Source organism: Dromiciops gliroides, chromosome 5, assembly GCF_019393635.1.
Source record: "Dromiciops gliroides isolate mDroGli1 chromosome 5, mDroGli1.pri, whole genome shotgun sequence".
Classification (NCBI taxonomy): Eukaryota; Metazoa; Chordata; class Mammalia; order Microbiotheria; family Microbiotheriidae; genus Dromiciops; species Dromiciops gliroides.
The window spans coordinates 111158268-111179059 of NC_057865.1; the positions used below are offsets into that span (position 1 = coordinate 111158268).

At 39.3% G+C, this 20792-nt stretch overlaps 1 protein-coding gene across 5 annotated transcripts in view; it reads right to left on the minus strand.

The window, feature by feature from the left end:
- CALD1 (caldesmon 1) overlaps positions 1–20792 on the minus strand; it is a 255466-nt gene that overhangs the window by 72803 nt on the left and 161871 nt on the right. The window contains exon 1 of one of the 5 annotated variants that reach the window (XM_043966905.1): positions 10954–11187. The exons of the other annotated variants lie outside the window; for them this stretch is intronic. Coding sequence (XP_043822840.1) covers positions 10954–11000 — 47 coding nt within the window. The 5' untranslated portion in view covers positions 11001–11187. Of the gene's footprint in view, positions 1–10953; positions 11188–20792 lie in introns of those variants that run through there. 5 annotated transcript variants of the gene reach the window in all.

Sequence of the window (20792 nt, forward strand, 5' to 3'; positions counted from 1 at the left end):
AAAAAAATAAACCAAAGCACTAATATACTTTTTTTTTTCAAATGCATTTTTAGGAAGGGTGTTTTTGAAGCTTTCCTTGGAAATTCAGTTCAGAGAAGGCTTCAATTGAGAGTGGAGAGGGAATTGAATGTAGGGAGGCCAACATCCATTTGGCTTGGGTTACCAGTTTAGATGGGGATGAATTCAACTGGTCTTCTCCAATCCTGAACAACCTTGCAGAGTTTCTCCCTCCCTTGGGTCACCATATTATCAGCAAAAGAGCCAGTTCTCTTTGGACTTCTGGGTAGATGGTAAGAACCATACCCATAGCTATGGCTCCTTTCCCATATTCTTTTTACCCCAATCTTGTGACCATGGCTGACATTCATATTTCTCTCTTTCAATTCTTACCCATTAGCCAGACTGGATTTTTTATTATTTTTTAAAAAACAACAATGTTTTAGTTTTTCTTTCTTCTATCACTACTGTTCCTAAATGGACAAATCTATGCAATTCAGTAAATAAATCTATGCCATTTAAGGCAAAAAGAGTCCTTTCTGTAATCCCTTCTGGGCTGTGGCCAGGGTACTCTTTTTCCCCATCCTACTTTCACTATTCTTTGTTTCAAAAAGCTCCAGGACTGGGGTGCTTTCAGAGCTCGAGTTCAAGCCTATTCTAAGTTGAACCAGGGAATTCATTTCAGACAACACTCTTTAGAAGAGCCAAACTCTTGTATCTCCTCAAAGACCTCTCGGATCATGGTTATTCTAGATTTGATCCCTCAGGATCACTTTTTCCACCTAGGACTAGGAAGCTATTAGACAAGCTTCTAGAGGAAGGCCTCTTAACCAAGGGGTCTACAGATAAATTTTAGGAGAGGGGGGGCTGAAAATTTGAATGGGGAGAAATGACATCTTTATTTTCACCAACTCTAACTGAAACTTAGAATTTCCTTCAATTATTTAAAAATCTGATTCTGAGAAGGGGTCCTTAAAGGGATTCATCACACACACACACACACACACACACACACACACACACACACACACACACACACACACACACACAAAAGTTAAGACCTCCTGTTCCAGAGATCTATGGGAGGACTGGCAGGTAAATTGAAAGCAGGGCCTGTTCTATCCTGTTCCTGTTGGGGCTTCCAGCTTACAAATTCCCCACTTTAATGAGGTTAGAAATATAAACGTGATAGTAATTGCCAATTGAAAGTGAAATAGAATATAAAATCAGTAATGAACAGAATGTAACGGACAATATAACCCTGAGAAAAAAGGGAGAAAGGAGTAAAGAAACAGGTAATATAAAATGACGGGGACCCTTAGTGATCTCACTTTGGATGGTTAATACAAATAGAGGCATGATTTAGAAGTGGTGATCACGTGAGAGTTACACAATAATTTTAAAAATTAAGTATTGTTTTATTTTAACTTATATTAAAAAGTCACAGGACAAGAATAATAAGAAAGATAGCAGAGTTCATCTTTCCATGAGAGCCGTTTTGTTTCCCCATGGGGAAAATGAGGCATACATAGCTGTGCATGCATAATCCCTTAAAGTCGCTGAATTATCACTTAGCTACTTATTTGCCAGGTAATTTGTTAAAAAATCTCACCAAATTTTGAAGGATCAATGCATATGACTCACACCTCAGGAGTATCTTACTCATCTTTACAGTCTAATGAGATAACCTGGATGCAGCTAGATTCATTGACTCCCCAGGCACTGATAATTAGACCATTGTAAAGGGTAGTTCCAAAACCTATTCAAAGGAGACAGAACAATGGTCAGTAGTCACCCTGGTGGAAGACCTGGTCATCCCATGCCTGGATTATTGTGGTAATCTTCTGGTCGATCTTCCTGCCTCTAGTCTCTCCCTCCCTCAAATTTCTAATCCATCATCCACTCAGTTGCCAAAGAAGTTTTCCTGAATTGTTTGTATCCCCCTGCTCAATTAACTCCTTTGCCTCCTTACTACCTCCAGGGTTAAGGCATTCATGCATCCATCCATCCATCCATCCATCCATCCATCCATCCATCCATCCATCCATCCATCCATTCATTCATTCATTCATTCATTCATTCATTCATTCATTCATTCATTCATTCATTCATTTGTTTGTCTGTCCATTCATTCATTTATTTATCTATCTATTCATTCATTTATTTATTTATTCATTCATTTGTTTGTTTTGTTTTGTTTGATTAAGGCATTTTAAACTTTTCATAAACATTTCACAAACTGGGCCCTCCCTACCTTTACAGTCTTCTTATATCTTATTCTTCTCCATGTACTATATGATCCTGCAAAACTGGTCTTGCTGGGGCAGCTAGAAAGCACAGCAGAAACACACCAGCCCTGAAGTCAGGAGGATCTGAGTTCAAGTCCAGCCTCAGAGACTTACTAGTTGTGTGATCCTGGACAAGTCACTTAACTCTAATTGCCTCAAAAATAAGGGTCTTTCTGTTCTTTGTACATAGCACTCTAGCTCCCCATGGTGTGCCTTTTCACTAACTGACCCCATGCCTGGATTGTTGTCCTTTTCCCCTCTGTCTCCTAGTATCTGACTCCCTTCAAAACTCAGCTCAAATTCTATCTTCCATAGGAGGTCTTTCCCAATGTCTTGACCTGCACTACTAGCCCCTTCCCTCTGAAATTACCTCCCATTAATACTCTCTCTCTCTCTATGTGTGTGTATGTGTGTATGTATGTATAGACACAGAGAGATAGAGAGAGAGAGAGAAGAAAAAAAACCATACACTTATTTGTGTGGTGTCTACATCATTAAAATGTGAGCTCTTTGAAGGCAAGTCTTTGTTTTTGTCTTTTCTATACCCCCAATACTTAGCACAGGGCTTGGCAAAAAAAATGTTTGTTGATTGACTAAGTGGTCACCAAGAATTCCTCTCTGTCACTTTTTTTTTTGGATGGATCTTAGAGGAATGCAGGAAAGCACGGTTTTCAGTGTGTGAGTTATTGACTATATTCAAGCTGAGTGTAAATAATGAGAATCAAAGAGAGGTTCTCTAAACATCCTGTGGAATTTGGAGAGGAGGAAGGGAGAACTGGATAGAATGTTCTGTCTAACCCAAGAATCTCAAACATCTTCTCATTGATAATAATAAGACTAGATAAGGCCAGGAGGTGCCAGCACTCCAGGGCAAATTATCCCTTGACATTGTCTTCATGTTCTACTTGTCCTATAAGGTATTTAACCCCTGTCAACCTTTATTAAATATAGCTATTTATAATTAGAGAGGTCAGATCTTTCCATCACCAGGAAGGCATATTTCCTAGTTATAGGGAAGAAATAATTTCACACTAGCCCCCTCCAGTCCACTTAAGATTTTGTGTCCTTGGATGGATTTACATTCAGTCTTAGTTAAAATAGTAATAATAATAATAGCAGCTCACATTCATATGTTACCTTAAGGTTGATAAAAACACTTAAAAAATCTTATTTTATCCTCAGAACAACCCCCATTTTACTGATGGAGAAATTGAGGCAGATAGGTTAAATTACTTGTCTGAGGTCCCACAGTAAGTGCCAGTGGTGGAATTGGAATTCAGGTTTTCCTGACTCCAGGTCCAATATTCTATCCATTGTACCACCTAGCTGCCTCAAAATTAGACCAAAAAAATATGACCAAATCAGAGCCTGAGGTCCTTTGCATGGTTATTATTTATAACATTCATCTACATGTTTCTAAGATATACTAATGTTTTGGGTTACCAGGCAACTGGTTAAAGAAAGACATATTCTCATTTCCTCCCTCACATTTTCCAGCTGGCCAGAATTTTAAATATACTTGATGCTTGTTGATTTGTTAATTAGGAATAAAACTTCATGTAAAATTACTTGAAATTTTATAGTATTTGGTTTCATGATCAAATCATTCTAATTTGCTTCCGAGTGTCATTTCTGGGTGGCTTCTATCTTTTTCTGGGATGATCTTTGGACTTTTTTTCATTCCTTTAGGGGCAGCAAAGGATATGTCTAATTAATCTAACAGATAGCCCTTCAGCACCATCTGACATCATGTGCAATGGGTAAACACGTGCTGTAATATGTGCTGTTGCATATCATCACTGATGAAGTCTAATGTTTAATTAGTCGTGTCTTCCATTTTCTCTCCTTGCTGTTCACCTTGTAGTCTTCTGATGTCTGGTAGCCATATGTAGGAGGGCCCTAAGGCTTACTGCTCTGCAACCTGGAGAAAGTCTGGAGAGCAAAAGCATTCCTCTGTATGCCATGGGAAATGGCAAGAGCACAGTTCTCACTGTAGAGGGTCACTCCATCCTCTGGGTGGGAGGTGCCTTGCTGAGGTCAGCCTGCAGAAGTTTACCTAAGCTTGGTCTTCCAACCCACAGGCCCAAGAAAATCAGATTGCAGAGTGACTATGTTATATAGATTCCAAGTTACCTACAATTAGCCACTCTCAGCTAGAGTGCCTAGAATGGGGAGATATTCTCTTCTCAGGGCCAAAGCGCCAAAAAAAAAGCCTCTTTCTGATCAGAGAACCTAGACATGGGGGCTTTATATTGTTAGTAGATAGGTGCTTTTTATTGTTTTTCTCTTTTCTTCCACTCTGTAGAGAAAAAAGAAAAAGACTGGATAATTGGATTCCAGAATAGGCAGCCTGAAATCTTCCTTAGAATTCCCTTTTGCTTGAAAAAGAAAACAAACCAAAGGTTGAAAGAAGCAAGTGGGAGTCAATTTAATATAATGTTAGTCTTATACCTGGAGAATAAGACTACCTCAAGCCCTGGGAGGACTTAAACTCTGAAGTAGTATTCAGTGAGGACTGGAGAAGAACATTCTAAGTGAATTCTCAATGTAGTTTGTAATAAAATGATAAGGGAAAACTCAAGTTACCACATCCTAAGTGTTTATTTTATTAAAAATAAACAATACACTAATGATCTACTTTTCTCTTAAAGTACATAGTGTACCGAGTCTGGAATCAGGAAGACTTATCTTCCTGAGTTAAAATCTGGCCTCAGACATTTACTAGCTGTGTGATCTTGGGCAAGTCTCTTAACCCTGTTTGCCTCAGTTTCCCATCTGTAAAATGATCTGGAGAAGGAAATGGCTAAACACTTCAGTATCTTTGCAAAGAAAACCCCAAATGGGGTCATGAGGAGTCAGACATGACTGAAAAATGATTAAACAACAACAAACCTACTATGGGCCAAGAACTCTGCCATTCGCTGATGATAAAAATGCAAAAGGGAGATAATGCCTGCCCCCCAGGAACCTTATAATTTACTGAGGGGATACTATTATGTGTCCATAGAAAAATAAACACAATGTGATTGGGCATGAAGCTCCAAAGGGCTCAGGAGAGAATTAGGGAAGACCTCTTGAAGGGAATGGTGCTTGGAACCTTGAAAGGAGGGAGGGGTTTCAGAAGGTAGAAGTGGGGAAGAAGAACATTTCAGATTTGGGGGATGGCTTGGGCAAAAACATGGGGGCAGGAGATGGATGTTTGTGTACTAAGAATAGTTCCTAGGTCAGACTGGCTGGAATGTAAACTACATATGGAATGGAGTAATGAGTAATCAGTTTGGAAAGATAAGCAGGAACCAGATTGTGAAGGCTTTAAAATGTCACACAGAAGAGCTGATATTTTATCCAAGGGGCAATACTGAGTAAGGAAAGGGTCAGATCCATTGGGCAGCTCTGTGGAGGATGAATTAGAGAGGATGGATTCAAGGATACCACTTAGGAGGTTATTGCCATAGTTTGAGTCAGAGGTGACGAGGACCTGATTTGGAGTGGTGCAAGTAGAAGGGAGAAGAGAATGGGGCATGACTGATGTTATGAAAGTAGAATTAACAAAATTCAGCAACTGATTGGCTATGGGGAGAGAGTGAAGAGACAAGGGAGACTCCCAGGTGGTGAACCTGGTGACTGAATAAATGGTGATGACCTCAACAGAAATGAGAAGTTGGGAGGAGAGGTTGGTTGAAGGTGGGGAGGAGAGAAGGATAACGAATCCTATTTTGTATGTGTTGAGTTTGAAATGTCTCTGGGACATTCAAGGGGAGAGATCTAGCAGACAGTTGTAGTTACAGGATTGGAACTCAGGAGTGTTGGAGAGTCCATTTGGGAGTCATCTGTATAAGGATGAAATTTGAATTTAAGGCAGCTCATGATATCACCAAGAGAGAATGCAGACATAGAAAGAAAGAGGAGACTAGACCAGAACTCTTCAATATACCCATAGCTGTGCATATGGGGGTCAGAGTGGCAGGTGGGGAGACAACATATATGATAATCCCACAAAGTAGACTAAAAATAGGTCAGAGAGGTAGGAAGAGAACCATATCATAACAGTGTCACAAAAACCCAGAAAAGAAAAAGAATCCAGAAAGAGGTGGTGGTCAATAGTGTCAAATGATGCAGAAAAAGGCAATAAATATGAAGACTGAGAAAAGATTACTGGGTTTAATGATGAAGAGATCTTTGGTTCTCATGGACAGAGTAGTTTCAGTCAGATGGGTTGGGTGGAAGTCAGTTGAAAAAGGCTGCGATGCGAGCCCATGAAAAAATTGAGGTTAAGGGAACATCAATAGTTCCCACCTCCTGGCTCCTTGCCAGAGTTTCCCTGTGAAAGAGGAAAGAGCTCTAAGAAGATAGCTTGAAGATCAGGATAATAGGATCAAGAGGTGTTTTTTTTTCTTTTCATAAAGATGTAGGAAAATGGGTATTTATTGTTGGTAATAGTACAAAGGACACTGGATTTGGGAATCAGAAAAAAATACTTGACTTCCACTACCATTGACTACTTCTGTGACCTTGGGTAGGCCCCTTCACCATTCTAGGACTATATGTCTTTCTGTAAAATGCTAGGTTTGGACTAGATAGTTCTGTTCTCAGTGCAGGAAGTAGCATTGTGATCTTGGAAGTGTCCCTTACTCTACTTCCATATAAACTTACACACAACTTTCAAGTTGTGTAGAAATAGTCCGGATTAAAAAAAAAAAACACTAAACTATTATTAGTCTGGTGAATTCACAAAGAATACAAATTTGGTTTCAAGAACTCACATTTTAAAATACAATATGGTCTATGAAAGTGTGAAAATTATAAATCATGATTGTCTTTTTTTAAAAAAGTAGTTGGATTGATTAAATAATGGAAGTCCTTTGGCATAATCTTGACTATAGTTGTAGGCAAACTTCAGTAATATCATTAATTAAGCTTATAAGAAATGCATGGTACCATGGCTCAAATAGTTTTTCTAAAAACTTTTTTATGTTTTTCAGTTAATAAGTTATGGCTACACCACAGTTGTTCTAGTATATAGCAATGAATTAAAAAGTAATTTTAGATGTTGACTAGGCAGTGGACACCCAAAGTAATGATCACCAAAGGCCTCCTTTTTGATTTTTATGGGAGGCCTTCAGGCCCCTCACTGTCATTAGACTCTAATTAATTTTCTTACATATTAAAAGCAGTTAGATGATATAGCAGATAGAGAGCTATACTTGGAGTCTGTAAGAACTGAATTCAAAGATTGCCTCAAAATCTTACTAGCTTTGTGAACTAGGCCCTTAATCTCTCTGTCTCAGTTTCTTCATCTGTAAAATGAGAACATTAAGAGCATCTAACTCCAAGAGTTGTTGTGAGGATAAAATGATATAGTATTTGTATAGTACTTCGCAAACTTTAAAGCCAATATAAGTGCTGTATAGTACTTGACATTATTATAAAATTCTTATAAACTTGATTATCCCTTCACTGTCTTCCCTCTCTCCATAGCAAGCCATTAGGAATCAGGAGGCTATCTGAGTGTATTCTGACCATAACAAGAAATGGCAACTGTCAGAAAGTCTCATGGTGAAAAGGGAAATATCTCTATCTCTATCTACATCTCTATCTATATTATCTATATTTATATTTATATCTATATCTATCTATATCAGACAAAAACATTAAAAAACATGGTAGTTGGGAACCAGTTAGTGAAGGAACAAACAGTCCTATAAAACTCAATAGCTCCTGAGGATATCACCGATATTACTAATTCCCGTCCTCTTACCCAATGTTCACAATCAGAACAATAAGATTTTTTTTTTAATTTTTGAAGGGCAATGAGGGTTAAGTGACTTGCCCAGGGTCACACAGCTAGTTAAGTGTCAAGTGTCTGAGGCTGGATTTGAACTCAGGTACTCCTGAATCCAAGGCCAGTGCTTTATCCACTGTGCCACCTAGCTGCCCCCAATAAGTTATTTTTAAAAGGTTATGTTGAGAATGCCCTTTTAAATAGGGCACAAGAGTATGTGATACCTTTTAGAAAGTTTTCCATAAAAATGGCTATAATTAAAGAAGAGTTGAAGTAGGCTTGTTATCTGAAAACATTACTTATGAGAAATACATCTTTCCCTGCTAACGTCAGATAAGTCCTGTTCCAATTCTAAAGAACCATCTTAAAATGATTCCTCTAATATGGGCCAATGTTCTGATAGAGCAGCCAGATATATCTAATGCTACCTTACGATACAGTAAGCAGGACTAGGGAGGTTCTAGTTTTACTGTGTTTTGCCTTGGTCAGACCAGCACTGTATTCAGTTGTCGCTCCACGTTTCGAGAAAGGACATTGATTGGTTGAAGCACATCTAGAGGAGAGACAACCAGGAGCATTGAGATGATGCCAAATGGACACCAGGGGAAGTAACTAGGCACATTTAGCCCAGAGAAGAGAAGCCTTTGTAGGAGCTTCATGCCTATCTGGAAGAATTTGATAGCCTGTGGAAGAGAAATCAGAGTTATTCTGCTTGGATCTAGAAAGCAGAAATAGGCATAAAGGACAAAAATGGAAAACAGGTGAAATTAGGCTTGATCAAAGGAAAGACTTCCTAACAATGAGAGCTGCCCATAAGTAGAATGGGCTGCCTTGACAGGTATATGCCTCCTCATTGGAAATCTTCAAAGAGAAACTGGGTAAACCACTTGTCAGGTGCACTGTAGAGGTGATTCTTCCTCAGGTATGGGTTGGATTAGAATATCTGTGAAGTTCCAACTCTGACATTCATGAATAATTTTTTTTTTCTGGAAGGGTTTTGTCCTCCAGTAGGAAAATAAAGTAGATGATTATTAAGGATTCTTGGAGCCAGAGTATTAAAGATACTTTCAAAGTTTCTTTTGTTATATGAATATCGTAGAATAAACAAAAGCTTTTAAGATTTTTTCTTCAATCACCATGCCAATTAAAATCATGTTTCTTCATCAAGAATGCTGATCCTTAGCTGTGTGACCCTGGGCAAGTCATTTAACCCTCATTGCCCCTCCCCCCCAAAAAAGAATGCTGATATTTACTGCCTAAAGCAATAACTATTTAGCCTTGATCCTGAATACAGTGTATCCCAGATTTTTGACTCTGTCCTTTTCCCCATCTAGAAAAATATAGAAATCCATGTCTTTGTTGCTTATTACTAAAGAGAATTAGATAGAAGTGAAGTTATTAGCAGCTTATCACCTGGGACAAAGTACCTTTCAATGATCTTACCAGAAACTTATGGAGTCAGTCCATCAAGTCAACCAGTATTTATTAAATGCTTACTTTGTTCTAGGCACTGTGCTAACATTTCAAAATTCTAGGGCATTCAACAGTCAGTTTACACATCCCTACAATAATAACAAAGCTCTTATGTAGGTCTTGGCATTCAAGAATGCTCATATTCTCCAAACCAAATACTGCCAAACTCTTTTTATACTGCTAAAACTAAGGTAAATCTTCTTACAGAAAGGCAAGAGAACTTAGAACTCAGGTAGCTATGTGTCCATTATAGATTCCAATCCAATACTATCTCCAAGGCAAAGAGATATATCAGTGCTACCTGTGTGTACATTTACAGTGACAATTCCCCAAAGCTATGGGTAAAAGCATTAGACTTGGAGTCAGGAAGACCTGAGTGCAAATCCCTCCTCAGACCCAGTTTTCTCATCTGTAAAATGGGAGGTTTAACAAGATGGCTTCTGAGATACCTTCCAACACTGGATCTATCATCCTATGATCTGGGTTTGAACCAGACTCTGTTACCTATCACCTGTGTGACCTTGGGTAAGCCACTTAAACTCTTTTAGCTTCAATATTCCCCAAAATGAAGAAGTTAGACTAGATGACTTCTAAGAGTCTTTCCAGCTCTAAATCTATGATCCTTTGAATTCTAGAATTGGTCTTCTTGTCTCTACAGAGTTAGATATCACATGAATGTATTATTTTGTTCATGCAGTACAACAAAACTTTGGACCGGGGAATCAGAAACCTTGGGTTCTAGTCCTGACTTTTCCAGTATCCATGTGACTTTCAACAAGTCATTGAATTTCCTGGGTTCTCAGTTTGCTCTCAAATCTGCAAGGTTGTTGGACTAGCTGCCCTCTGTGGTACTACCTAGCTCAGATATTCTATGACGCCATGACTCTCCAACCTTGGGGCCTGTTATGTGAATAATTCCCTGATCAATATCATGTTCTCTTGACTCTTCCTGCCCTATTCAGATAGTTTGTGTAATGGAGGCTTTTTACTCTGCTATTTACTCTGAGGATTGGGCAATAAACGACTTAGATGAAATCTGTGTCCTGTAAAGTGATCACTCTGAACAGAGGGACTGGGTTTAAATTAATCACAGGTTTTTTCATCTTAGAATGCTGATCTATAATACATAACATTTCTCAAGAAGCATGCCCCTAAGTATGACAATGAGTCTACCTCTGATCATGTATTACAAAGCACAACAAGATGGGAACAAGGAAAAGAAGAGATGTTAGAACACATATGGCATTTAGACCCAAGTCTTGTACAATTTTACAACTTACTGTAACTTATTGACTTCTTACCCCTACCAGGTTCCTGCTATTTTTCCAAACCTCCTGTCCCCCAAACCCATGACTCAAAATTCAATGCAGAGAAGCAATAGGAGCAAAAAATGAAGACAAAGTAAGCACTCACTGAGACAGACTGGATAGGCTCCGTCTTCCCTGCGATCTGCTGAGCATGTCTACAGCTGAGGATAAGTGGTTGCTGCTGCCAGATTCAGTGAGGGACTGGACAAATCGTTAGGGTGTGGAATGGGACAGGAAGAATGTCATTTTCATTTCAGTGCTAATGGAGTTTGCAGGATGCTCGCCTCTTCACCCTATGTGTTAACATTTTGGTCTGCCCCTGTGACGAAAGTCTGAGCTTGTCCTCTGCCAAATCTACTCCTCCCAACCCTTCCCCTCCGCATATGATCATCAGAGAGCTGATTGTTATTTTTTACTGTATTCTCCCTAATAGAAGCCCTCAGGTTTTTGTACCTCAAAGGCTCCTATATTTCTTCAAGATTCCCAAGAATATCACTACCAGATAGTAGTATTACAGCAAGGGCTTGGCATGCTTCCCAATAAATAACTCCTATTTCAGAGCTAGTAACCATTTACAGGAGTTTAAAATACAGATCTATGTTCTTCACATTTTCTGAACATTGCTGATCATGGTCAACATTAAAAAATGTACATACACACACAATCTAATTGTGAAAGGATCATCGGGGATTAGCCTCCTGTAAAGTTCATCTGGGTTCGGTTCTCTAGCAGTTGCTCTGAGATCTGTTCTCAATTAGTATGGGTGTAGGTGGCCTCCAAAGTAAACAGTTCCCACTATGAAACTGAATCTAAGAAACCCCTCTTGTCCCTTTTATCCAGGAAAGGATGCATGAAATGTAAATGCAAACCAAATGCAATAAAGATGGAGACTCCCCCACCAAGTAACTGGAGGCGCTGGGTGCTCAAACCCCTGTGAACAAGGAAGGCAGGAGGAGGCCTGTGAACATGTTGAAACAGCCAGCCAACAGAGGTGATGGCATCCATGCCCCTCAGTCTGTGAGTTCACCAGCTCAGCCAGGGCAAGGTGAGCCTGGATGGAGACCAAATTTCTGCCCTCACGAAGGAGGAGGAGGAGGAGGTGGTGGTGGTGATTCTATCTGGAGATTATGCTCCACCTCTGCCTAAGCAGATGAAAACATTTCCCAACTCAAGGTGAACTGGACAAACTGATCCTGAGGCAGAGATAGAGTCAAAGTATCATAGGAGGAATTTTTACTCTGTCAAAGGGGTTGAAAAACCAAGCTTTTGGGGCAGCTAGGTGGTGGAGTGGAGAGAGCACTGGCCCTGGAGTCAGGAGGACCTGAGTTCAAATCCGGCCTCAGATACTTGACACTAGCTGTGTGACCCTGGGCAAGTCACTTAACCCCAATTTCCTCACAAAAAAAAAAAAAGAAAAAAAGAAGTTTTTTCAGTACCTCAGTTTCTCAAGAGAGATTTATTCTTTGGCCAAGAGGAGGGATTGGTAACATAGGATAGTAAAGTCATAGCTTCACGGAATTGGAAAGGACCTTAAGGAGGATCCAATAAAATGTAAGCTCCTTGAAGACAGGAGATGTTGTGGGGGGTTTTTTTTGGGGGGGATTGTTTGTCTTTGTATACCCCCCAGGGCTTTGCACATGGTAAGGCCTGAAAAATAATGCTTGTTGTATTAGATTAGGTTTAGATCCTGGCCATGTCATCCTCCTATTCAATAAACTTCAGTGACTCCCTACTACTTCTAGGATCCAATAGAGACTCCTCTGTATCCAAAGAGCATTTAAAGCCTTTTGTGAACTGGCCCTTTCCTGTCTTTCCAGTCTTGTTACACATCACTCCCTTCTATGAACTTCCACCTTTCTTCTACATTCCTTTACCAAGGCTGTCTCCCATGCTGGGATGCTAGAATTCCTCAGCTCTTTTAAGACTCAGCTCAAAGACCACTTCTTTCAGCAGGCATTTCCTGATCCCCTTAACTTGTAGGGACTTCCTCTCTGAGGCTACTTTCCATCTACCTTGTCTCCATCTTCTTTGGACCAATTTAGGTACATTTTGTCTTCCCCACTTAGGATGTATGCTCCTTGAAGGTAGGACTGGTTTCTTTTCTTTCTTTTCCTTCTTTCTTTCTTTCCTTCTTTCTTTCTTTCTTTCTTTCTTTCTTTCTTTCTTTCTTTCTTTCTTTCTCTCTCTCTTTCTTTCTTTCTTCCTCCCTCCCTTCTTTCCTCCCTCCCTTCCTTCCTTCCTTCCTTCTTTCCCTCCTTCCTTCCTTCCTTCCTTCCCCCCCCTCTTGCTTTTTATTTGTATCTTCTGTCCTTGGCACAGCGCCTGGCACATAATAAATACTTAATAAATGCTTCAGGTTTGATTGATAAAATCCAATCTCCCTCATTTTTTTTTTTAGGCAATGGGGGTTAAGTGACTTGCCCAGAGTCACACAGCTAGTAAGTGTCAAGTGTCTGAGGCCGGATTTGAACTCAGGTACTCCTGAATCCAGGGCCGGTGCTTTAACCACTGCGCCATCTAGCTGCCCCCTCATTTTATGGTTGAAAAAAAAACTGGTACAGGGTTCAGGTGATTTGCCCAAGGTCACACAAATTGTAAGAAGCAGAACCTGGATGGAAAAATCTGGATTTCCTGGCTCAGCAATCAAGTTAAGTGATTTCAGTTCTGTTGGCTTAAATTCTCTTGTTAGTTTTTGCTAACTAGGAATTGAGCTTGTTTTCATGCTCATAGGGCAGACAGCTTTGAGACAATAGTTTACAGAATGAACTAAAATTCAAATTGCATGATCCCATGTTGTTGTTTTTGCCTCTATATGAGTGGGAATTGTTTTAATTATGTTGTATTTATTAAATCACATTTCTTATGACAAAATTATATATTTAGAAAAGGAAGGGATGGAAAAGATGGAGGTCTAGTGATTTGCCTCAAATCACACAGATTAAAAAAAAAATCAGAGACTAGATTTGAACCCAGGTGAACTGTCTTTTTCTATTTTTCTCATGCTGTCTTTTGCCCCCATGTTACACCAGGCATTTAAACACATGGTTTCTGCCTCTACAGAATGTATGCTTAAGAAACAATCATTGAAAGGGCAGCTATCTGGTTCAGTGGATAAAGTGCCCGCCCTGGATTCAGGAGGACCTGAGTTCAAATCCCAGCCTCAGATACTTGACACTTAATAGCTGTGTGACTCTGGACAAGTTACTTAACCCTCATTGCCCAGCAAAAAAAAAAAAAGAAAGAAAGAAAAAAGAAAAAAAAGAAACAAACAATTGTTGAGTTAACTTGACTGTGATTTTCAAGGATGAGACAGAAATGTGTATCTATCAAGAGGCATTTTGTTCCTTCCCCATTTTGACATAATTGCTTTTACTCTCTTTCCTCACTCATTCATAGAATTAAAAATGATTACCTATGGGCCTCTTTTTTTTTCCTCAGGGTTTTGGGAATGAAGCCCATCTCTACTTCCTGACTGCTGACTCCCATCTTATCTGAGGGCGTAGGTGTGGCTTTGGCATAGGCAGAACTATTTTTTTTTTTAAGTCTCTAGTTTAAAAAAAAAAAAGCCTCACAAAGGAAGTAATTTCAAATGCAACACTGGTAGGATCAGGCCAAGAAATTTTCCCTAGATGAGTGCTTGCCGAGAGGTGGGCGAGGATGATGGAGAGAGGCTTTCCTGCACATTTGCAGACAATCCTATTTCCTCTTTCTGCTGACCCTTGCATTTCCTCTAGGAAGCTTGCCCCAGTTTGTCCCACCCAACCCTGAGCTTTCCTTTGGTTTGTAATCCTCTCCTCTTGATCATGTCCTCAGTTTACACTATATTGTCCTGTAGTTGAGGTCTTGTTACTGTGGAGTGCATTCTCACCAAAGGTCTTCATTTAGAGTAATTTCCCCTTTGCCTGTATCCCCTCTGTAAGCTGCATGGAACCTCTTTCCTGTTTTTATGCCTCCTAGTAGATTTGTGCAAGAGCCAAAAGGAAGCTCATCAGTATACACTATCCTTCCCTTTCTCTCCTGTTCCTCCTTCCTTTCCACTGAATAATTTCGACTTCTTCAGTTTCTTTCTGTCCTTCCTTTTTTCAATGTCGACATTTGTATTTGATAGCAGATATTCATCCTACCCCAGCTTGTTGTGGTGGGTCAGGGAGTCCTGACATGAGATAGAATGGGGAGAATGAACATAGTTAGAAGCTCTCTGCATATTCAAACTTAGCCAGGTCTGAGGGTCTCTGTCCTTCATATTAAATTCTGCTTGGAGCCTTTGCTACATTTCTGCCTTTTCTATCTTCTGCGCTGCTTGCCTAAAATCCTGTAATATCTCTTGAAGTCTCTCAATCTTCCTTCCATGGTATATTGCCCCTTTAACTCAAAGCCACAGAAGGAAGGTTAGGGGTTAAAGCATTGTGTAGTAGAAGAGATTTGAATGATCTTCAAGTCAGAAGACCTGGGTTCTAGTTTTAGCCTCACTTCAAAATAAGAGAGGTAACAAACCTCACTGTAAAATCTGAATAAGAGCTGGTACTTGCCCCACTTGCAACATCTTGCAGAGTTATTGTGAGGAAAGCAAACCTTATAGTACTATAAGCTAGTAACATCTATGGTAGATTGGATCAGAAATCACCCTTGAATAAATGAATAAGCATTTATAATTTGCTCATTAAGGTGCTAAGTGATGGAGAATTCAAGTACAAAGGCAAGACAATATCTGCTGTCAAGGAGTTGACTCCTAATAGGGGAATGCAACACATGGAGGGAAATTGATGGAATGAAGGATGTTTTTGTCTGAGGAGTCACTGGGATGATGAGTAGAATAATAGGGGAGCTGATTGACACATCCTTTCCAGAAGCAATGGTAGTGATGATTTATCGATTATAGTTCCCACTAATCAAACTCTCTTGCTGAAATTAAAGGCTACAAGTGGTATTGTTAGCCTTTAGTCTTGCTATTTCTGGGCAAAATGCCAGTGCCTTTCATCTTTAAGAGTTTCCATTTTCTAGTTTCTTAATTATACCTTTTGAGAAATACATTTTCAAAATGGGAGACTAAAATTGGACACAATACTCTAAAAAAAGTCTAACTGATGCCAAACATCAAAATTACAACTCTGGTGAGGTGCCCAGAGTTTTACTCCAGGGTACCCAATTTTAGAGGGTACTGACTGCTTGGTGTGATCCAGTAGATCAGAAACAACTGAGAATAGTACCTAGTTAGTAAGAATAATTAGTCTGAATAGAAAGTTCCAGGAGCTCCCCCCCTACCAAGTGACTGTTCTTCCCAATGAGCTCCTCTCCACTGCATAAAAAAACACAAGGTGCTTCCTCAGCAAGAACTCTGAGTTGTCCTAACCTTGATTGTTTTCCCTAGGGTTCAAAAATGGCTAGTTATGTCTCTGTCAAATACAGTAGGAGAAACTCCCTGCTCTTGTACACTAAAAACATGATAATGCAACCTAATATGTTTTATTTTGATGGGTTTAGACCTGACATTTAATTGGTGTATGACACTTCCCTGAGTGCTGCCTGTGATTTGGTTGGTGTAGGACTCTTCTCCCAATGTAGATTAACAACAATTCTTCAGGTGGTAGGTAGTTACCAGGGTCAAATGACTTGTCCCTGGTCATACAGCCAATATATCTCCATGGCAGGGTTCAAATCCAGGTCTTTCTGATCCCAAGACTAGTCCTCTATCCTTTATACCACATTGCCTCTTAAAATCACAGGAGCATTTTAAATAACTTTGGTACTTTGGTGAATTTTTGTTTTCTATTTTCCTCGTTCCTAGTCAGTTTTCCCTCATCGCATTCCTACAGAATTTATTTTTTATCTTTACATTTACTCTATTATAGCAATCGTACTGAATTTCACCCTGTTTTTTATTGGACCATTTCTCTGTTTATATGATCATAGAACTTAGAACTGGAAGAGACCTTAGGGATCCTCTTGTTCAACTCCCTCATTTTAGAAAGGATGAAACTGGCCTAAGGAAAGAAAATGAGTTGCCTAAAGTCAAGATTTGACTCTAGTTCCTCTAAACCCAATGATCTTTTCATGATACTATACTGCCTACCAAGTTTTCTGTTAGTTGTATTTTTGTTTTTTCTAAGTTTGCTAAAACAATTCAGGTGGGAAACAAACGTAGTGATTGCCTCTAAATAAATATATAAATGAATGAATGAATGAATCCTATAATTCACAGATTATTCGCCTGTTTGAAACTAAGTAGAAGAGCCTAGACCATTTGGATTTCCAACCAAGGTAGAATGCCAAATCAGGAAAAGATGTCAGCAAGGAGTTTTTTGGGGGGTCTTGTTTGTTTGTTTGTTTATTTTTTGCTGATACAGAAGGCTGAGTTGCTGATCCCTTGTTTTCTTCACTTGCTCTCATCCCAACCCTAATCCCTCCAAACTAGGTCACCATCAATAGCTACAGTAGTCTGTATCACAGCCTGTTAATTATTTCTATGATGAAACAGTTGTGTGTGTGTATATGTTGTGTGTGTGTGTGTGTGTGTGTGTGTGTGTGTGTGTGTGTGCTCTGTTTCACCCTGGTCTGAGTCTCATTTTATCTACAGTAAAATTTGTCATAATACCACCACTCAGAGTGAAATATGAAAAGACAAATCCTTTCTCTGGTCTTGATCATCCCAAGACTTCCAGCCATAGCCGTATCTCTCCACTCTTGGCAATCCAGGACAAATTTTGATTGTACACTCTTTTAACATGAAGCTGAGGAAAGTCCAAGGATTATTTATAGTTGAATTGCCATCCCGCGTCATGCTCAGTGTTCTTCTGCCTTTATGGCATTGCTAGTCCCAATCTCTCCTACTTGGAATCCCTTTACTCCTCCCCAGTCCAAATCCAACACATCTGGTTCATAGTGATTTGACTATTCCTTCTACACCTCAGTGGGAAATTACCAATTATATACTGTTCTTATCTCACTCTTGCATTGTTATTTAACTTTTTATGTGTTTATTTTTCCCCAGTTTCCTTGTTGTTATTTGTCGTTTTCAGTTGTGTCTTTGTGACTCCATTTGGGGTTTTCTTTGCAAAGCCATTTCCTTCTCCAGCCCATTGACGGATGAGGAAACTGGGGCAAACAGGCTTAAGGGACTTGCTCAGGGTCACATAGCTAGTGAGTGTCAAAGGCCAGATCTGAGCTCAGATGAATCTTCCTGACTCCAGGCCAGGCATGCTATCCACTGTGCTACCTAGTTGCAACAACAGCAACAGTAAACAACAACAGACTTATTCCAATCAGGAAGAGGCTGGATGTGGCTACTACATTCAGGAGTTTCCTCTCTCTGTTTTCAAGGCTCCCTGTTTATATAAAAGGCAGTACAAAAATGGTTGTAGTAGAAAAGCTACTTATAATTCATAGCTGTTGTGACAAAAGTGCTTGATCAATTGGAACAAAGTATATAAATGAAAGCTTCCATTGCAATTATTTAAATTTCTTAATGCTACTTTTAAACTAAGTCCTTTACCTTCAAATATTTTGACAATCTGTACTTTTGCTGAGAGTTTATTTCTTAAAAGGGCCACATCTTTGTCCCCGTGCTGAACAATTAAAAACATGATTTGAACACTGCACAATTTTTAAATATGCTAACATACTCACCCACTCAGCACAAAGTTACTATAAGAACATAAAGACACAAACACATATAGCACTCTAACTAATATAACTGAGATGCTAGGCTGGAGGAATAAGGATAATACCTATCTTATAATTTATTCCATATTTCACATTCATTTATCTTATTTCATCAGTGAGATTTTAAGTATCTGTTGGCAGACATTGTCATGCTCTTTAAAAAAAATAACAACCCACAGTTTTTCTATGTTTTTTTTGTCTCTATGACTTTTAGAATGACATATTGTTTGGCTTTTGTAAGCTAAGACCATAACATATATTTCTTTATAACCCAAAGAGCAAGTTAGATGATGACACAGCTAGGTGGATCTGAACCTGGTTGAAACAAAACAAAGCTAGACCCCCAAAGTCTGGTTAATGGATTATATGCCAATAGGTTCTACTGTTCAGCTCAGTTTTGGTAAATGTTGTTTAACCAGTGATTTGAATGAAGTAAAGATGGCCTACATATCAAATTTACAATTGACATAAAAATTGGATGGATACTTAATACACTAGATGACAGAATTGGTTACCCAAATGATTTATGGAATTATGTACTGAATCCTACAAGATAAAATTGAACAGGCACAGATTGATGAACTTAAGTTTAAGTTCAAAATAGCCAACTAAACAAAGATATGGGGCAGCTGGGTGGCTCAGAGGACTGAGTACCAGACCTGGAGTCAGGAAGACTTATTTTTGTCAGTTCAAATCTGGCCTCACACACTTATTAGCTGTGTGACCCTGGGCAAATCAACAACAACAAATACATGGAAAACCTATCTTGACAGAAGTTTATGTGTAAACAACAACAACAACAAAACCCAACTCCTGTACTCTTTGGCTGCCAGCAAAGTCAATATGAATCAACAATGTGTTATAGCAGCCAAAAGTTAATTTGAATTTAAGGTCCCTATGGAATTACTCCATAAAAATCAGCTAATAAGTTCCATGGAAATATGATGTGAGGTTCCAAAGGGTAATGGATTCTAAAGGAATGTTGTTATAAATGGATCATAAGATGAGATACATTACAATCAGGAGTTTTCTTGTGAAGTTTAATTATAGCATATTAGTAATGATCATAAAGCAGAGTATGCCTATGTAGTATGCAAAAAGTGAGAGATAATAGTTTCCTTGTACATTTACCTTGCGAGCCCATAGCTGGAATGCTGTGTTTGGTTCTAGGTGCCACATTTTAGGAGGGAGGTTTATAACCTAGAATGTGTTTAAAGGAGGGTGATAAGAGGGGACATTAAACCATGTCATATAGGTTGAGATGAAGGCATTGAAGGTGTTTAGCCTAGAGGAAAGAGGACAGCCATGACATGATTTCTATCTTCAAATATATGATGGATCGTCATGAGCAAAAAAGTTTGAATTCATTCTTCTTGGTTCCAAAGAGAAGAACGAGTATTAATATGTGGATATTATAGGAAGATATATTTTTAGCTCAATAAAAATTATTTTCTAACAATTAGAGTTGTCAAAAAATGGGGCTGCCTTGACAGATGAACTTTTGTCACTGGAGACAGATGAGCAGAGCAAGTCAAATTAACAAGCTCCCTTCTTCCCCCCCCCACCCTTTTCTTTTCTTTTTTTGCAATTGGGACTATGACTTGCCCAGGGTCACACAGCTATTAAGTGACTGAGGCCAGATTTGAACTCTAGTTCTCTTGACTCCAGGACCAGTGTTCTATCCACTAGCTGCCCCTGAATTAACAAGTTTTTATCAAATACTTTTTATATAACTGTGTTAAGCACAAATACAGATACAAGTGAAAAGACAGTCCCTACCTTCAAGGAGCTTACACTCTAGTGAGCAAAGATAAGATACAAGAAGAAGCCTGGGGCAGAAGGTACTAGGACAGGGCATGGTGAAGAAAAAATATGGAGTCAAAATCAGAGCCTGGAAAGGAATGAAAAAGTGAACATTATGAGCCTGGGCCCTTCTTTAAGATAGAGCTTCCAGGGGGCAGCTAGGTGGCTCAGTAGATAGAGCACTGGCCCTGGATTCAGGAGTACCTGAGTTCAAATCCGGCCTCAGACACTTGACACTTACTAGCTGTGTGATCCTGGGCAAGTCACTTAACCCTCATTGCCCCACTTAAAAAAAAAAAAGATAGAGCTTCCAGGAAGAACTGATCAGTCACTGGAATGGCCTGCACAGGAAGAGAGATCTTCTAATGTGAGAAGACTGCTGGGGCATGGTGAGATGGCAATTGTTTGAAACTGTAGAGAAGATTCATATTTCACATAGGGGGTTTAGATGGCCCCTAATTCTGATTCATAAGGCCCAGTATT